The sequence below is a fragment of the Choloepus didactylus genome, chromosome 9 (genome assembly GCF_015220235.1).
Source record: "Choloepus didactylus isolate mChoDid1 chromosome 9, mChoDid1.pri, whole genome shotgun sequence".
Taxonomy (NCBI): Eukaryota; Metazoa; Chordata; class Mammalia; order Pilosa; family Megalonychidae; genus Choloepus; species Choloepus didactylus.
Genome location: NC_051315.1, coordinates 97,774,151 through 97,794,473, shown reverse-complemented (window position 1 = coordinate 97,794,473; position 20,323 = coordinate 97,774,151). Strand labels below are relative to the sequence as shown.

The window sequence follows — 20,323 nt, the reverse complement described above, 5'->3', positions numbered from 1 at the left end:
GACACTATATTTTTCCACAAGTGTAAAACACACACAGTAGCTACTTTTAAAATGTGATTCATCTAAATCAGTATTCTATTTGAAAGGAGAGAGCTATTAGGGAAGGGACCACCCTCCTGAGAAAGAGAAAAGTCTTTCAAATGTCTGTACAGTGTCATTCTCAAACTAGATTTTTGAAAGGAGAAACCAAAATGAAACTGTAATTCTGAAAAGTTTATGTTGTGGGAAAAATATTCACCATCAGAAAAGAATTCTAAGAATCACACCATGCTCAAGGGAAGAAAAAAAAATTTTTTTTCCTCTCTCTCTCTCTCTCTCTCAGTACCAATTGCCAATGCTTTTCTCCAAGGTGAACTCTCATTAACCCTTTCCTTCCATGCCATCAATCTTTACTCAATGTCCACAACATGGACTGAGTATACAGATCAAAACAAGAAGACACAGTCCACATTCTTGACTTTCACTTAAAGTAACACAATCTACTTGCACTTTAGTCCTCAGACTTATGTAGTGGCCCTCCTCCAAGACTGTAAGTGTGCATATGTATGCCTATATGTATTTTATGTTGCTGACTTTTTTTCTTTATGTATATGTATTTTAAATATTGTTCTATCTTCCCTTGAGCAGTTAAAATAGATTTTGGTGCTTTGGATGGGAAGATAACTTTTTTTCCATGAATACCTATGGATATTGAGGCATTTAAAGGAAAATTTAAATTTGTATTTACAGCATCCAAGTTAATAATTCACATCTGGATTCCTGAATTCACTAGTTTGGATATTTAGGTCCAAGAACAAATAGAGTTGATATAGGATTTCGTTTTATTATTTCCTTTAGATTATGCAAAATTTCTCAGGAAATAATCCACAATTTAAATAATTTTCTCAGGGTCACATAGTTATTAATGCAATCAGGGTAGGGAATACTGACCTTTAAAATAGAACTCCTTTAAGTTCTTTTTCATTGCCCACTTTACCAAATTTCAAACAACATTCTCAAATTACCTCTGCCCATATTTCTAAAGTATGATGCTTATTAGTGTTTTGCCAAGAAACATCTTGTAAAAGTTCCCATATTCTTGAATTAATTCACATCCTGGGAGCACTTTTATTTTCCTCCAAATCTCTTGAAATCAGAAAAACTTCTTAAAGAAGATAGACTATGAAGAAAATTTAGAAGAAGACATCTTTAGATGTAAGAGGTGTATAATAGGCATCCTGTCCAGAAATTTCCAGTTTAAGGAAGCATTTTCTAAAATGTGTTAAACAAGTTATTAGCAAATTCCAAAGCTGAAACCACCTAGATCAACAACTTATTCTAGAACTCAGTTTTGTTGACAAAGAGTTCTACAGAACCCAGGTAGAATGATTCTGCTCAAACCCAGGCAATATGATTCGGATCTGTGTGTAATTTCTGTCTTTATATACAGACATGCATGCATACTCTTATTCTCTGTTAACATGTCAGTCACTCACAAAATTGGGCTTTATAATAATTCATAGCTAGAAGTGCCAGTGTTTATTCTCTTTATGTATTTTCTATCTTATTTCAGTCGCAATTCTTATGCTGGAGTCACTGCTAGAGTTATAAGAAAAAAGATGAAGTAGATCTCACAAGTGCAACTATTGACCTCAGCTGCCAACCCCATTTTAATTCCAAGTGGAGAATTTGTTTAAACATGTCTCTCCCCTTGACAATGCCAAGAAACACAGGTAGCATTGTCCTAAGGCATGAAATTCTAAACTAAGTCAATTGGGAAATAAAACAATATGTCCGAACAGATATCACAATCCAATTCATATACATATATATAGATATATGAATTGGATAGTACACATACACATGCAAAATTAGTTTAATTGGTTAAAAGTTGCTGAGTTGAATTCATATTGTCCATCTCGGAAGTAAAATTTCAATTGTCTAGTCATGTTTATGAGAACCTATTATGTTTCAGGCACTAAGCTGGGAGCTAGAATACAAAAACTGATACACTGGTCCATGCTTCTGAGGACATGCACACATGTAAATAAGCAGTTATATTTCAGTGAGATAAGAACTAATAGAGATGCTGTACATGACCATTCCCTTGAGAGGTTAGGGAGGCTGAGCAAACCGTTGAAGTGTAGACTAAAGGCAAGTAACACTAATTTTGATAGATAAAATGTATTATTTGATAATTTAATGCTCTCTTGCAGATTGCTAGGGTTGCTTAATTGCTTTAGATCTGGTTTTCATACCTAGGTTGTAAGTTTCCTCAGGACAGGAACTGTGTCTTATGCTTTCCAGATGGTACACAGCAAAATGCTTGGACATTTAAGGGATTAATCAATTTAAGTTAACATGAAAGCAAAACACAGTCTATTTTCATTGTATGCAGGTCAAGTCCAAAACGCAAAAGAAAACGTCATGGTTACTATTTTAATTTCTGAAACTGACTTCTGAATAGTGATCCTCCCTTTAGACTTTTGTTTTTGGACTAGAGCCAAGATGAATGATGGGATGCATACACACCTAAACAGGGGTCACATTTCTCAGGTTCCTTGATTAGTCATGGTTCAGATATTCAGACAATCCAAATCTGTTTCACCAACTTCTACAAAATATGGTGAAAAACTGTTGCAGGGTAAATTGGGCTTCTGGATTCTTCCACCCCCACCCCCTGCCACACACTCCTGAACTCGAATCTTACAAGCACAACTGCCTTAGATATTGAGCTGCCTACACTTGCCAAACTAAGTAAACATTTGGCCCCATGAAATATTGGATGGCAGCTTTATCTCTTAAAAACAAAGCCATATGAAAACCATAGTTGCAATGTGTCTCCAAGCTCTAGTCTTATCAGGACACAGGGTGAACAGCTGGAGTTACAGACACCAGGACTATTATTAAATCACTGTGTCAGGGGGAAAAAAAGAAGAAACCTTTTGTAGGCTTCAGTATCTCTAAATAACGCAATTATATATTACATGTTATTTCCCCCTCCCTTTTGCTCTTCAGCATCCATCTCTCCTCCTTGGAAGACAATGGATAGATTTCCTTCCAATACACATCAGTGTCTACAAGAATTATTTTGTTTTGGTGTTTCTTCAGCTATTTAACTGTATAACTAATGGAGAGAAAAATACAATTTGGTCATTCTGAATTTTTGCTGAATTTCTCTGTTGGATTTTGATATTCAGCAACTCATAACTGAAAATCCTCTGACATCTCAGCGGCAATTACATAATTCTAATCCTTAAAGTCAAGCTATAGAAATTTCTCTTTAATCCCTCAATGATTTCTTTCAAGTATTTGAGAAAGTTTAATCCAGGAGCATCATATACTATCATTTGAATATATACATGACATATATGCTCTTTAAAAGGAAAAGTTTCCCCAATCAATATTCCATAATGTTATCTGCAAGTCTCACAAAGAATATTTCAATTCATAGTAATGCTTCTCTCATTAGGAACTATCTGCTACTATCTTTGCCATTAAAATATCAAAAACTCTGAAGGCCTGACATTGTATTTTATATTTTCATTTCTCATACCTGTTGAACACACAGGGCAACTGAAAACACTTCTCCTTGATGTCTTTCACATCCAGTCTGATTGTTTACCTGTAGACTTAACTGTTGTTAACAATTCTGTTGCTAATAACCAAAGTTATTTTTTGGCCTTCTAATGCAGCAATCCAAAAATACATACTTATTTTAAAATCCTGAATTTATGTGAAATGTGTGAGAGGGGAAAGGTGATAACGTGATAAAATAGCTGACATTATTTTTTTCAGGGGGTGACAATTCTCACTTGACTTCTTAATCTCCATCAACCATCATATTCTTAAGAATTGGTGGCTTCTCCGCATTACTTAGCCCTGACCCCCAAAATGATCATTCTTAATCTTTTAGACTGCTTTCAAAATTTGAAAAGAGTGATGAAGTCTCTCTCTCAAAACATGAATGCACACACACATGCACACACACACCATTGTATAAAGCTTCAGAGAGTTCATGGATCCTCTGAAACCCATCCATAGACCTCTAATTTAACAACTCAAGCTTATCTTTTAAACAAAATGTATATATGACATGGAATTTTAAAAGTCAGACCAATATTTTATTAACAATATCATGATGCAGGACAAGTAACAATTTTAGAACAAACAATGGTATTTACTGTTATAATTTTGATATTTAGCATTTTGATTTCCAAGAATCCACTTTTTAATTTACTCACCCTGCAGGATCAATTTGCCTTGGGGTTAAATGTGAAACCATAAACAGTCATTAAAACACAAAACAACCACATTGGCTAACCGGATATTAAAGGGAAAAAAAATCACATCTGTTTTAGAGTTCTCTTCCATCCACAAACTTGGGACATCAATTTCAAGAACTTGGTTTTATGGCATGTCCTTAAGCCAAGATCACCAGGTTATAATCAAGCCAAGGAAGACTGTCACTGAAAGAGCCTACCGCTAGGATTCACTTTCTTTATTTCAAAAGCAGTCAGAAGAAATGAATTTCTTACTGCTGAAAGATAAATAGCCATTATGATTTGCACATTGTTAATTGTGCTATTTTGATTAACTGGATAGGTTTATGGTAAAAGAAAGGGAAAAATTTCCATGCTGCTCATCTCATAAGTAGCAAACACTGAAATTCGGTGGCTTCTCAATATACACAGAATATGAAGCCTGCAGAGAATCTGATTTTACTAATTTAAATTCTTTTTTAAACTCCAAGATGTCTGAGAGTGTACATCTTAAATAACCAATTTGTAATAATTTAACCCGCCAGAAAACAAGTGCAACTTTTACAACTTTTCAAAAACACATATCTCTGGGCAAAGAAAACTCATCCCACTATGGTAAGCCTAATGAAGTACAACTAAAAATAACAGTCATCAACTGTGGTTTTAAAGACAATATTTCAACATAATCAAATGTGTCAAATATTCATCTGTACAGCTTTTTATGCTGTAGGTTATGAGTAAGTTTAATTTCTTGGGAATGATTGAACATAACCCACTTGGGGCTCTGCCATCTGTGAATTACTTACATGTGAACACTTTAAGAGATGGAAATTTTGTTTTTCTTTCCCTTGGATAATGAATTGAAATGCAATTGAATGTAGCTTTTTAAGCAATTATTTTTCATACTACTTGCTACACGGCTACATTATCACATAGTCTGCATATCCATCACTACTTATCAAATCATAGGAATCAAATATGGCACAGCTGAAGTTGTGGAGGAATCAAGTAGAATTATGCAATCTGAGAGATGGAAAGAAATCTGAAGTCTTTAAGTCCATATTCCCTGACCCCAGCCCCTTATCATACAGAGGCCCCTCTGCAGTGTGTTCTAGTTTAAGAGTTATGGTTACGTTTCCATCGTTTCCATAGTTTAAAGGCTGTTCCTCTTATCACTGAGCAAACAATAAAAGTGACTCTATCATTATATGTAGAGTGCCACAAAATTTATCATCCATACCTGGACAGGTCTGAGAATTAGCAAGAACACTATTGATAATTATGCCAGGACAACAGGCATGAATTAGGAGTGCCCCAGGCAAACCTAAACATGCTGTCACCCCAGAGATGGTGTGGAGCTCAAAGAACTTCCCCCAAGGGTCTCAATCCATTTCATCAATGCTACAGTCAATTTTTCTTCTATCTAGAGCTGAGCTGCCCAATAGAAATAGAATGTGAGCCACAGGTGTTAATTTAAAATTTTCTAGTAGCTGCATTAAAAAAAAGGTAAGAAGAAATGTGATATATTTTATTTAACCCAATATGCCAAACATTATAATTTCACATGTAATCAATATAAAAATTATTAATGAGACATTTTACTTTTTTTTTTCATATTTGGGAGTTAGACATCTGGCTAAAATATATTTCAATTTTGATTAATCACATTTCAATTTTTTAATAGGCACATGTGTCTAGTGGCTACCCTAATTGACAGCACAAGTCTAAACAGTCCACAAGTTTGGATACCTAGGGGTATATGAATAAAGTTACAATACATATAAAACATTCCTACAATAATATAATACATGCAAAATAGGCATACAAGTAATATAATATATACAAATGTATCTTCCTTCTAGGTAAAAACAGAACACCTGAATATTTTCACTTAATACTTTCACCTACCCCTTTCACAACAGGGCAATTAAACTATTACCTGGATGGGGTGAACCAGAACTTGAGCAGATCAATATTTACCTAGTTGATTTCTTTGAGGGGCAGACAGAATGGCAGTCAGAGTAGTTGGTTAACTGCTGAGAAATTCTTGGACTTTTTGCATTCTTAAGTCTAACAAACATACATTGAGCATCTCCCATGTATCCAGCACTAGAGATAGAAAGATAAATAAGGCATAATGCCTGCTCCCTGGGACTTTAAGGGTCAAAACATTCATTGAGATCATCTTACAACTGAAGAAACAGAAGCCTAGATTTCTACTGTTATGTGGCAAGGCAAGGACCAGACTCTATTCTTTGGGTCTCGGTTCCGCACTTCATCATCCACAGAGAACACTGCGAGGAAAGGTGCAAATATGCTTTTTCCTTTTTACTGTTTAGACGTAGGGACTCAAGACATATTTGGTAACTTGAATTAGCATACGCAGCTTTGCTAGTAACAATATATCCCATTCCGCTACATCCCAACTTGGTAACCACTGATGTACTTCGGTGAGGCTGGGAATCTATGAGAAAGGTAGTAGCCCACATTTCCTCTAAAGAAAGCAATGTCAAATCCTTTACAATAGCTCTAAGCACAGAGCCTAAGTGACAGAAAGAGGAAACTACACGTTGGAGGTTTTTGTGCATGCTAAAGATGGTAACATATTAATCAGACACTCTCTCATTTTAGGGTGTATTGACATAGTAGAAATAAGCAACAAATTGTAGTTCCCTCACATAATTTTTATATAAATATTATATATTTTTTTTCTTTCTTATATATAGTTCTTTTCCTCCAATCCAATATAGTCAGGCATAAATAACATGCTCTTAATCAGTGTGTGTTAAAAGAAAAAAAAATCAAGCCACATACTGGTTTTGTTTGTACTCATCATTAAATTAGAAAACACACACCTAATTTTTATTAATGTTCCATTAAATACATTTCCTTAAAAGGACAGAGTTTTAAATAGGACAGTGAGAAAAGATTACACCTAAAACATGTTCAGAACACTTGCTTTCTTGTTGAAGAAAAACAAATATGCAAAAACATTGCTATAAATCTAATATTAAATACCCAATGGTTTTGTATATTGACTCCTATCTCATGCACATCAGCACTAGTTCTTGATAACGATGTTATATACCAGATAGACAGAATCTGTTCAGTTCACTAAGCATCCTTATATAGCTATAAGGTTGTTTCTTTCTTAAGGCACTATTGACATTGAGACTTAAAATGGAAAAGAACCTTACTTTTAGGAAACTTTTTAATGTGGTTGCACTACTGAAGATGACCTGTTACAATGATATCTAACCATTAATCAAAATCTCTCAAGCTATCTGAATGGATGAACCACAATTACAGCTCTTCAATGCAACTCAGTAATGAGCAGAGCAAGCCCAGAGTCCTGTATCAAAGAAGGATATTGTCTCTTCAGGAAATTTATTCTACATATAACTTATCAGTTACAAGAGTATCCATTATACCAGTTATAAGTATCTGTGGTTATAAGCAGTTGTGGTATATAATTTTATTTTTCTTCAATGAGAATGTTGAGATCTATAAACCCAGTACTGGCACCATCTATACATGATAGCGGTCGCCTGAAACTGTATCACCATTCATGATGGTGTGACTTCCCAAAGCATTGCCTTAACAAACCAAACATATACAAACCACAGCCTTAGGCACTACGGATGCAGAGGAATGAAGAAATCCCGCAGTAGAGTGACTGGTTAAGAACAGGGACTTAGAAGCTGGGCCACTTGCCTTAAAGTCCTGGCTCTGCCACTTAATAGCTATGCAACTATTAACTAGGCAAGCTCCTAAGCCTCCCTCTGCCTCAATTTCTTTATCAGTAAAATGAAGGTAAAAATGTGTGCTTACCTTAATATCGAAGAAGTTTAGATAACATACATAAAGCACTTAAAACAATGCTTGGCACATAATAATGGCTATCACTATATCTAGATACTAATAAGGCTCATACTTGCTATTGTAACTAATACTACATAGCCAGTCAAAAGATCTCTATCTAATTATCTACTTAGGATTGTAAAGTTTCAGTCAGTCTATGGATAAGACACTTTGATCTTTCATTAGAAATGCAAACGGCAGGATACCTACAGGAACAACAGGTTTCAGACTCTGACCACTGGGGTGTGAAGCGCTTGGCTGGATGTCGGCAGGTGGGCCTGGAGGTGGGTCACTGCTTCTCCTAACCAACAGGGGAGTGCCTGCAGGACAGAAGAAGAGGTGAGGGGTCAAAGAACCCTGGAGGGAAGAGAGTGCATGGCACAATGCAATTTAATTAGAAAGGTTTACAACATGCTTTTATGTAAAAACATTCTATTTCCAAGGGTGGTTGTGAAATTAATCCATTAAATGACCTTTGGCCTCTATTTGTAGAATCATACATAGAAACAAAATCTTTCAACTCTCATTTTTCCCCACCAGCTTTTCAAAACAAGTCATGTATTTAACAGAAAACTGTTAGGCAATGCAAAAGTTGACAGTGTGTGGTCTAAAACTCATCTAAAAAATATATGAGTATTGAAAAAAATGATTATTCAGGAAGCAAATGAGGAGGTTCACAAAGTCAGTGCAATTTGCAATCCAGTAGAGCTAGACATATAGTTATTGCTGCCATTTGGTGCTTCCGAAATCTTTTGAATCATGATATATACTGAAATAAATTATTTGCTGTGGTTATAGCATTAATGTGAATTTAAGTACACAAAGAGACTGGTTCCATTTTCTTCCTTTTTCCTTAAGTAGATAAAACTGATAAGGAAAATAAGTTAGTTCTTCTAAAAATATATCCTGATTCCTTTTTAATTTAATGAAAGCTTCCACTATTAAATATTTGAGTCAGTTATTAAGTTCTGAAAAAAGATCATACTATTAAAAGTTCAAATGAAATTCAACCTTAACAGAGCTAGTGGCTTAACTACTCTGACTGCAATTAGGCCTAATAATTATTTCATACAAAATTGGCCACTATAGAGACAACTCTTAAAAATCTGTTTGTGGTTTAAAAATCACCCTCATATAAAAATCAATTTCATCTGCATGTTTTTGGAAAATAATTCTGCAGCCCTCAAGTACTGCAGTTTGGACATTTTTCACAAATCATTGTATATAGTAAAGTTGTAAAAAAGTAAATATACTTTGTAACTTATTTACAAACCCCAATTATTCTCTGTGCTCCAACATTCTTATTCTGTGTACAAAACATAGAATTGATAATATTTTTCATCCTTCTCCAGATAGAAGTTGCTTCTCAAAAAGTAACTTTTTTCTTAAAATAAATTAACATGATACTTAGGATGCTGACACTATGCCAAAAGATATTATGAAGTCCAAGTTCACACTGGTTTGTTTCTTAATAGCCACTTCTGTGCATTATTCCCATACCTTTCACCCCCTCTAAAAACTGTTGTAAGCATTTGACAAAACAATAGTTAAATGATTCTATGAACAAAAAATTAAAAATAAATTTAAAAAAACTAAAACAAAACTTGTAGAAATGAAAGAAAATACCAGAAAATATGAACTTAAGAAGATCCCATTTCCACACCAGTATTGTTTTCTCTCCCTCAGATGAACTGCAGAATAAGCTCCTCTCAAGAAAACCTCTTGAATTACCATTAACGAGAAGTGAACTAGTCAGTCTAAATGCAATATCCTCCAAAGCCACTCATTATCTTTAAAATTAAAAAGATTACATAATAACATAGATTACAAGGGGTGACAGCGTGATTGTGAAAACCTTGTGGATCACACTCCCTTTATCTAGTGTATGGATGGATGAGTAGAAAAATGGGGATAGAAGCTAAATGACAAATAGGGTGGGATGGGGGGGATGGTTTGGGTGTTCTTTTTTTACTTTTATTTTTTATTCTTATTCTGATTCTTTCTGATGTAAGGAAAATGTTCAGAAACAGATTGTGTTGATGAATGCATGACTATATGACCGTACTGTGAACAGTTGATTGTATACCATGGACGATTGTATGGTATGTGAATATATTTCAATAAAACTGAATTAAAAAAAATTAAAAAGAGAATGGAACTCCAAAAATCTCTGATTTATTAACCCAGGCCAGTACAGTGCAAGTCAATTATTTCAAATTAGGGAAAGCAAGCAAACAAACATACAATCAAACAAAAAACAAGTGAAACCAGCATGGGACATCAAGAGATATCAAGTCTATTTTCCCCTCCCCAAAACATAAGTTAATTTCAAGACATAGAAGAGTGGCTTTGTTTTTTTTTTAAGCCACCTATATAAACTTGGTTCATTTTAAAAAGGGTAATAAATGCATTTTTCTTAAAGAAGCCACAGTAGATAGTTTTCCTTCAACTTTAAGGACACAATGCCATTTCTATGACTCTTCTTTATTGTCAATATTTGCTGTTTTAGTAAAAAAAAGTCTTAAATGATTTGACATAATTGTACAACAACATATGTTCAGGTTTGTTTATTCAGACAATATGGCTCCCAGAAGATAATTAACTCTTGTGCAAAGGTACAAACTATTTGAACCATTCAAAAATAATTAAGATTGCTAGATCTTTCTTAAATATACCCTCAGCTCATCAGGAATAAGTTCTTCTGTTCTCTATGCTATACTTACTCCACACTGGAATGTCTCCTATTGAGTCACCTTCTACTTTTTCTTTGGCTGTCTTAACGTGCTGATAACAAATGCAAATCATGTCATATTGGAAATAATAATGGATATCTTTAAATATGAACTGTTACCTCATATAGTTTTAAATGACCTCTCCTAAAATTATTATTTTTTTTAATATGCTGAGCCCCATTTGAAGGTGGCTTTAAGGAAGAGGAGTTACAACTTTAAGACAAAGAAAGATATGTCTTATGTACAACATTAGATAAATAATAGAAGTATTGAAGATGATTTGGGCAAATGCTTTGATCTATAAGAGAGTAGAAGTCACACCTTGCAAGAAAAGCTAACTGAAATGAGGAGGAGACACGCTATCCAGTTTTATAGAACCTCCCATGGAGGGAAAAAGTAAATGAGGCATAACTTCTGCATGAAGGAAGCTTATAACAGTAACCATTAGTCAGTAAAACTATTAATTATCATATTGAAACAGTGGAGAGGAACCTGGGTTTTAGAATCAAATGGACTGAGCATCTTTCCTGGCTCTGTGATACTGGATTCCTCTGCGGCAGTCTCACAATTAAAAACCTGGTGATAATAACATCACAGAATTGAGGGAAGGCTGAAATAAAATAAGGCATGCCTCAGGCATGGCACTGTCGGCATGTAATATTCATGCAGGTAAAGCCACCTTCCCCAATAAAAAAGAAGATAATAGCGTTTGTTCTACCCACATCACTCAGTTCAGAAGCTGAATCCTGAAAGCCAAGTTGCTTTTCTTGAAACACAATTTTAATTTAATAATTAAAATATAATAACAATTTTGTAGTAAACTGAGTACAGCCTTACTATAGAAGTCAAAACTATTAAGAAAAAAATGATAGAGTGGAAAGGGAATTTAAAACTGAAAAAAAAAAAATAATGTCATGTATTAGTATTATTTCAGTTAATTGAGGAAAAGACATTTATTAGATTTTAGAGGCAAAAGCCCTCAATTAAGCTCAAGGATATCAGTAGTCCTTGGAATCACAGTTTAAAACCCATTGGCTGCAAAGCCCAAATAAAATAATGAATGCTAAGTAGCCTTTAAAGCATGAAGTGCTAGACAACTGTAATGTTTTTGTCCTCACAATTAGGTATTTGAGGCCCTTTTACACACCAGAAACTATTTAAGGAAGAGAAGCTATTAAGAAAAGCAGCCATGGTACATACTCTTGGCTTATCTTTTAGAGAGGAGATACGGGGACAGGGAACATTTCAGTATACATAAGGGTATGTATCAGAGCTGTATTCTAGGCAGGTTATGTAGGGATTATTAGAGAACCCATACCAATGCACTCTTCCACACTACAGGCTGAATCAAGTCCCCATTTTATACAGCCAGACAGGCAGACACATAATGGAAGCAAAAACCACAGCAGGAGCAGAAGCAGTATCTGTCAGAGCAGAAGAGTCTCTGATCAGGAGTGTAGCTGCTGGTGACTGTTCTCGCAAGAAAGGTCTTGTCACATGAGAGAAAACTTGATTCTTGCTGCATCATGGCCCATGTATACACAGGGCTTATGCCACACTCAGGAAAAACTTCCACAATCCCTCCCAGTGCTTCCCTTCAAGAAGATGCTGGGCTCTGTAGGTTTTCCCAGGCCTCGAGCCAGCTAGCACTGGTTAGGCTACATCTTCATCAGAGGAGAGTCGAGTCAATGTCCAGGTGTCTATGAACGAAGGCACAGCTTCCAACTGTCTAGCAATCACCATTCTGCTGATGGTGAAACTGGGGCTCAAGGGAGTACAGTAACTTGTCCAATGTCCCCTATAAGTTCAACTAAAGGAGCCCAGGAGAGGACCATCTAATCCAGTTTGGGGAAAAGATTTTTGAAAGAAGTAGCAACTATTTAAGTCTCAAATTGGTACACTAATGAATCATGCAAGATAGAAAAGGACTTCAGAAACATAAGAAATCACCTATATAAATACAAATTTCTCACACACACAAGGCTGGGTGGATTTTCTCCACCCCTGGAGGACATGTGTGCGATGGAGTCTGCTTAAAAAACATGATGTCTTATACACAAAAATATGTTTTGAGGGTTTTGAAGGACGCCTTACAAAGACAGGCAGTTATAGAGACCAAACCAAGGTCTAGAAGAACCCTATCATATGAAGATTCAGTGGGCAGAAAAAACAAACAATGGTTTTAAACATAAGCCCCACATCAGAAGTTAAAAAGGCACATGTTTTAAATTGTGGTGATTAGCAGCAGGATTTATTTAATTAAAGATGATTAATGATTCTACTGAGCAAAACCGGAAGGTGAGCTAGTCACCAATATGACTATTTCAATCTAAGGTGATGTGACTGACACCTGGAGAGTTCTAGGGGTGACAAAGTGCTGGCAAAGCATTCTACAGAGACAAGAACTAGGAAAGGCTGGAAGGGCAGTGTAAAGGAAGTGAACGCAGAACCAGCAGTCACAGGTAAAAATGGAGAGAGAAACTAGAAAAGGACACAGGAAAATTTGGCAACTTACTGCACATACAAGCAAACGAGACGGAGCTTAAAACAGAAATTCAAAACCATTTTAATATTTCTTGCTTTGGGAAGTTCAGGGAATTGCTATGATTTGGTTCAGAGAAAACAAATATTGGCATCAGATGACTGGGGGTTAGAATGGTTTCTTTTGATCTAAGATGCCTTGATGTGGGTAGAAATAAAGACTAGATTTTCAACTGGGCATTGGTAAAGATGCATATGAATTTGGTATTGGTAGTCATATTGGCTTCCAGATTAAGTAGGTAGAGACAAACAGGAAACAACAAAGGAAGAGAAAAAAGGATGAATGAATGTAGATCTACTAACAGCATTGCATGTGAAATAATGAGAAAGTCAGGATTTCATAATCTCACAGAATCTTCAGAAAGACAGAGTATCTAGAAAGATGAGAGGTTAACAAAACCAAACACAGAGGAAAGCCCTGGGGAAAAGTTGGGGTGGAGGGGAGAGAAAAGTATTGGAGTTAACATGAGAACTTGTTTATACACGAAGAGGGTAAGAGCTCAGTTTTCTTCAGCTCTAAGGGATTATTTCTGTATTACTGCATTATCAAATCACCAAAACACTTAGGTTGAAGAAAGAATACACATTCTCCTTCCCAATGCTGCTAACATTTAGGATAAGATAAATGTGAACAGGAAAAAAATGTTATTAAAACACCTTATATTTTAAGGTAAATTGCTAAATCTTTCACATTGATAATGAAAATAAATTGTGCATGGATAAACAGAGATAAAGAAATGGGGGAAATGCATTCTGGCAGGTAACTGAGGTAATAGTATAAACTTCATTGTAATGTTATAGACTGCACCTTGGTTTTACAGAGTACACATCTTTAAGGGACTGTGCAAATACACAGCACCTAGAACAATGCCTGTCAATTAATGTGCACTTGAACACTTAGATAATAAATTTGATATAAAAACATGGATATGTCCTGCAGAGGTATGGTGAAAAGAGACCGTGGTCAGGAAACCAGCCTTCTAAAGGTAGCCCTGGTGGGGTGTAACCTTAAGGAAGCTGTAACACCTCACACATTTCAACCTTTCCTCATCGGCTAAATGCACATGTTGGATAAGCTACACTAAATCCCATTCCAGATCTGCAAAGAGATAGTTCTGTGATTTATATGGCCAATAAGGAAATTGAAGTCCAGAGAAATTAACTTCCTAAGTCTTTTGGATTTGATTCCTAATCCAGTTTTATTCACTTGACACTCTTCTATTGTGGGGTCACACTCTCTATATGGGTAACTGGATAGAAGTAAAGGAATGATGTCTCTTCAGTGCAGCAGCAAGTCTTTTATCCCAAAGCAGTCAGCAGAACTAAAGATTTGGATAGAAAAATACAGATAAAAGGAGAGGGTTCTGGGAACTCTGTAGATAAGTGGCAAACTAACTCATGGTCACATGGGCATATCTTCCAAGATGCTCCACCCACTCACTGAGGGAAACTAACTCCTCTCCCGCAGTGCACCGCCCCTAGCGCAGCGCAGATGATTTACATGCCTTCATGGCATTCCCCCCCTAATACTCCTGTCAATACCTCAATAAAAAAGATGAGTGAAAGTGGTACATAGTGGTGCATTGTTTGTTTTTGGAGATTTTCTTTTTTGTGTGGATTTTATAGGCATCAGATAGGGTTTTTCAACCGATGCCTAACGAATGCCACAGAACTGAAATCTAGAGACCCATAAAAAAATTGGTAATGATATCAATAGCGGCACAATTTATGGCAAAGTACCCATAAGAGAATAGTTCCACAACAGGAGTGCCGACCCGGTTTGGTGCCTGGGCTGTGATGAATGCAGCAGTTGTGGGATGCTTTCAGACACTGTAATGGGAAAACCACACAAGAGAAACCAAGTCAAATTTTAGCAGAATTTTAGATGTCCAAATACTTTAGACTTAAATATCACTCCATAGGAAAGAGACTCCCAGTATTGCCAAGCAGAGAAGTTTAAAGCTGACTAACAGTATCATTTTTCTTCAATTTTTGTTTGCAAAAATCATGCCGGTTCAACATATGATGGGACAAATACCTCCATAATGCAAGCAATTCACAGAATAGTCAGAATGTCACATGAGATATGAATGAACAGATACACAATAAAGCAACTTTTAGTATTTGGAAAGCTGCTTCACTTGGACAGCACTGCTATAAAAATAAGTGAGGGGATTTTTAACTGACTTTTACTGGGAATTATAATTTTCTTGGAAAATGCTTTGGCTTCAATTGGAAGTAATATGTTCCTTTGTTCTGGAGGATATATGTCTTTCTTCTATTAAAGTTTCCACATTTTACCCAGTTGATATATACAAATCTACATTTTTGTTCATATTGTTTAAACTACTTTATGATATCAATTTACTCATTCTATTTAAGTCAGTTTATGCCATGTCTTAGACATGCGGGAGGTCCCACATATTAAATTATAACAATGACAAGCTACCAAGGAGTTTCAGCATAAGCAAAAGTGCTGATCTTTGAAAGGCATACACTCTAAAAAAGGAACAAACACTCTAAAAAAGGAACAAGCTAACAAAAAAGGATGTGGATCAACAAATGCAAATAAAAGCTTTTGAATCATAGTGGTGAAGAGAAAACATTCAAAATGACCATGTCAATCTCCAATTTTTTTTTTTTTTTTTTTTTAAATTCTGGTCTTCAAGGAACTCTGTGATTTTCCCCAACCAGCCTCACTTATTACCTCTTGCCCTGCATTCTTTGCCTTACAGTATTCACTAAATGGAACCACCATCCATTGTTGAAAATAACTTGCACACTCTGATCTCAGTGTATGCTGGTTCTACAACTAAATTACCATTTTCTAACATTGCAACTAGTTTTAATTCCATCCACCCTTTAAGATCGACTCTCCACAATTACAAGCAGTCTCTCCATTGAAATACTCTGTACCCAGATGCAGATTTGCTGAGAGATAATGAAACATAAACTTCAGCACCCCTCATTTGCATGGGCCCCTTACAAGATCCCAAGAGAAGACTTATCAATATGATCACCTGATTTTATGAGTTTTTAAAATAGGCAGAAGTAAAATATTTTAATTGCCATTGGTTAATCCTATTATCTGTTTCAATTCAAACATCCCCTCTATCATACTCTTTCTCTGATCGGGTGACACTGGAGTGGCCAAGGGCATTTCTAAGATCAAGCTAAAGGAAAATACAGTGGAAATATATTTAGTTTGAGTACAGTGGAATATATTTATGTGGTTCATAGACATTTCTGTGTATTTAGTTATCGTCAGCTGTCCCTAGAGAAAAGCTTCCAGGAATATCACCATCATCCACTGCACAGGGTTACCCAGCTTCAGGACACAAACTTACAGGGCAGTAGGTGACATTGTGACATGACTGTGTCCTTTCTGTACCCACCACTGGAAGTATGCGAGTACTGGAAGATAAGATTCACAATGTATGAAGTCAGAGGCTAGTCTATGGAAAATTCTTTAACTCACCAGATGCATAAAATTGTAAGCCGATAACTGAGTTCTCATTGATGCCTTGACAAAGGGAAAGTTCTCTCCTATCCGGAATATACTTGATAATGCTATACAATTATAAATGTGCTACTTTTTTTTTCTCTTTTTGGTGGGAATTATACAAAATAGAATTAAAATTCCTGTACCAGTAAGACATAAATCTATAAGCAGTTTCAAAAATTACAAGTATATCTATGTGCGAAACACGTTTATACTTTACTTTCATTATTTAAACAAAAAACAATTTATCACACTACAGCAAAAACAGAGTTGTCTTTTTTGTTCTGTCAATAGAAAATGGTATTTCATATGAAAAAACAATTAAAAAGTATGCAGTCAAAAATTGTACGAAAAAGTATAATAAAGATATTTTCAGGTAATTAATAAAATATTTTTCTTATTTTATGGCATTTAAAATAATCTAGATTTAGCAAATTTGCAAATTGTGATTTTCTTCTCATTTTAAACAAGGATTCTTTTTTGTATTCTATTTGTATTGAAAATTGTGTGTTCTTTTTCTTAAATACTTGCACTCCCCCCAGATTATGTACATTTAAGGCCCCACAAAATGTGCATCTGCTTCTGTACCTTTTTAGAGTATGTCACATCCTGCTTTGTCTTATGGATATAGTTTAAGTTTTATTTTCTCTCCTTCATTCATTCATTTAACAAATATTTATTGAATGCCTAAAATATGCCAGGCAGTCTTCTAGGCATCTTCCATATATCAGGGCAAACACACAAAGGTCCTGCTCTTAAAGAGTTTGTGGGCTGCTAAAGGAAGACATATACTAAACAAGTAAATAAATAAATACATACTGTCATTAAAGATACTGGTAAAACAGTTGTTAAACAGGAACTGGAGAGAGTGTTAGGGAGGGGATTACGATGGAGCAAGGTTGTACCTGCTCTTTAAGGGCAAGCAACTCACCTTAGCAAATCAGTTAGTGTCCCTACCAAAGCAGACACTTAACAGGTGCTGAATTACACTAAACAGAGCTACAGACAACAAAATCAACTTCTAAATTCAGAAACCTTTGGAACCTGAACTGTCCCAGACAAGGGGATTTTTTGGGTCATTAAAGGGGTTTATGCCCCTTGTATGTAAATAAATTACTACTGTCAAGTATGTTTCCCTTCACCTAACACTTATTTCTTCAGCATCAACATTTATTTTAAAACAAACACTGTTCACACCAATGCAGCATATGTTATCACCCTGCAACTTAATGATAAATGAACAAAAATGTGACATCAACACCAATGCTAAACAATTCCAGTAGAGGCTCTGAAATATTAACTACAATCTTGTCATTCACTGTGGTTTATGAAGCAATCTATTGCCCCTTCAGCTGATCTTTCAGTGTTCTATATTTTACAGTTTTAGATGCAAGATATTTATAAGGTTAATCTATATTCATGAGATTTATGGCAACCCATGGAATGACTAGAAAGATAATAGTTGAGTTTACCTGAAAAGATGCTTTGGAAGGGCTGGATTATAAACAGAATTCTGAAATGCAGAAGACATGTGAATTGATGAGTTGGTGCACCATGATGACAAAATATTTATAGTAGGCAAATGAGCATATGGTTTAGAAGCTGTAGGTGTATATCCATGCATGGATACAAATTAAGATTTGCTCAGCCAGAAGACAGGCATGAACCAAGAGACTGGGGGCAGAAATTGATTGAGGAAACTAAGGAATCTAGTTAGAAGAACACTGCTATAAAGCCTTAAAATGGCTTAAAATGAACTAAAATTTAGTCCAGTTCAAATAGCAGTGAGGCGTCCAAAGGGAGACAATCTATAGCTTTTTTTCCCTCAAATACTGAAGAACTGATTAAAATACATTTTGGAAAAGACATGCATAGCTTATGAATATATGAAAAACTATTGACAAAAGAATAATGTTCATCCATCTGAAGGGATCTTTTCACCATGATTTCTTTACTAGTAAAAACCATAAAAGGGAATCTTAATATGTGTCTAGTTAGGAGGATTGGTTTTGACAGCACTGTTAGATTTAGTATGGAGAACATTTGGTGAGGTCCACTAGCACAGTGATGTTACTCTATACCAAGTTATTTATGGAACAAATCTTCTGTCCTAAATTTTAGGACACAGTTCCTGTTGAGCTAAGTGGAACAGCCTCTAAAAGAATACCTCACCAGCTCTTTGCAAGATGAGAAAGGGAGAAATCAGCAATGCCTTCAGGCCACTGGACTGCAGTTGCAAACAATTACTGGCAACATCAAAGTACTACATTCAAATCACTAAGTCCTTCGTGATAGATGAAAAACATCTACAAGTCAATTTAAGGCATCATGGGCACAAATCTACATGATTTATCAGCTGCATTTGAAACCTTTGATCATTGCATTTTATTGGATTGCTCAAAGTCTCTGGAGGGACTGGAAGAAGTGGTGTGTTACTGGAGCTACTGTTATCTCTTAGGAACACTCAAAAGAGTTTTATGCCAGTGCCCGCGTGCCCCAAATACTGTCCTTCTGTGCAGTTGCACAGGGACCTAATATCTCTCAGGTCCTTTCTTCTTCAGTGAAAAGCACAGTTTCTACTAATAGCGCTTATGATTCTAAGCAAGGGTTAATTAACTTAGGTTTGATAAAGAAAACACAGAATCTGGGTTTCCCTGGCAGGGAACATGCCTAAAGAAAATGTCAGAGGGAAAGCTGACTCTCTCTTGCATAGAGACTTTTCCAACTTTTGTGACTGTGACTTGAAACTTCATTTGCTGGCTCTTAGCTGCTCCTGGACTCCAAGGAACAGTTTTGACCTCAGGCACCTTTTACCTTTCACATCCCGTAGGAAGGGGTTGTATTCTGTATGAGATGTGGAATTGACCCCATCTGTCCAAGCCTTTGTGACCTCACTTTAGGTAACTGAAATCGAATCCACTTTAAAGTAGCCTGATAGACCACCGAGGTGTTTCATATGACTGCTGTCTTGCTACTAAATAGGTTCATTACACAAGGTGGAGCACACTGTACCAGCAGACTCATCCACCCAGTGGCAGAGCGAGGCAATGATCCACGATCATTATTGACTGTTCCACGTGACTCCTGGCATCAAATTCAATGTGCATTAAAATCCAAAGGCCACAAGTATATAACTAGATCGTATTTCTATGATTCTTCAGGGAAAGAGGCAAAATGTTCTTGCTAACTCCATTACGTTTTCATGTTCAAGGAAAAGACATTTGAACATAAAAGACCTGGGTACTGTTAAGTATGGGGCTGGCAGTTCTTGGTTTGAATACTAAAATCTTTTCCACAAATGGATTTTTAAGAGTCACAGGGATTGCCAGGATTGTGTCAATTAAAATAAATTAAATAAGCCAAATCTTAGAAATCCATGACTATTTTAAGGGAGTCTTAGAACAAATAAGTTTGTGTTATTATGTAATTTTTTCCCCACATCCTAG

General features: G+C 35.7%; 1 protein-coding gene across 2 annotated transcripts in view; it reads right to left on the bottom strand.

Moving 5' to 3' along the window:
- Nucleotides 1–20,323, bottom strand: part of PARD3B (par-3 family cell polarity regulator beta) — a 1,159,791-nt gene that overhangs the window by 578,451 nt on the left and 561,017 nt on the right. For both annotated transcript variants that reach the window (XM_037849784.1, XM_037849785.1), the window contains exon 4: nt 8,313–8,422. In XM_037849784.1, coding sequence (XP_037705712.1) covers nt 8,313–8,422 — 110 coding nt within the window. The remainder of the gene's footprint in view (nt 1–8,312; nt 8,423–20,323) is intronic.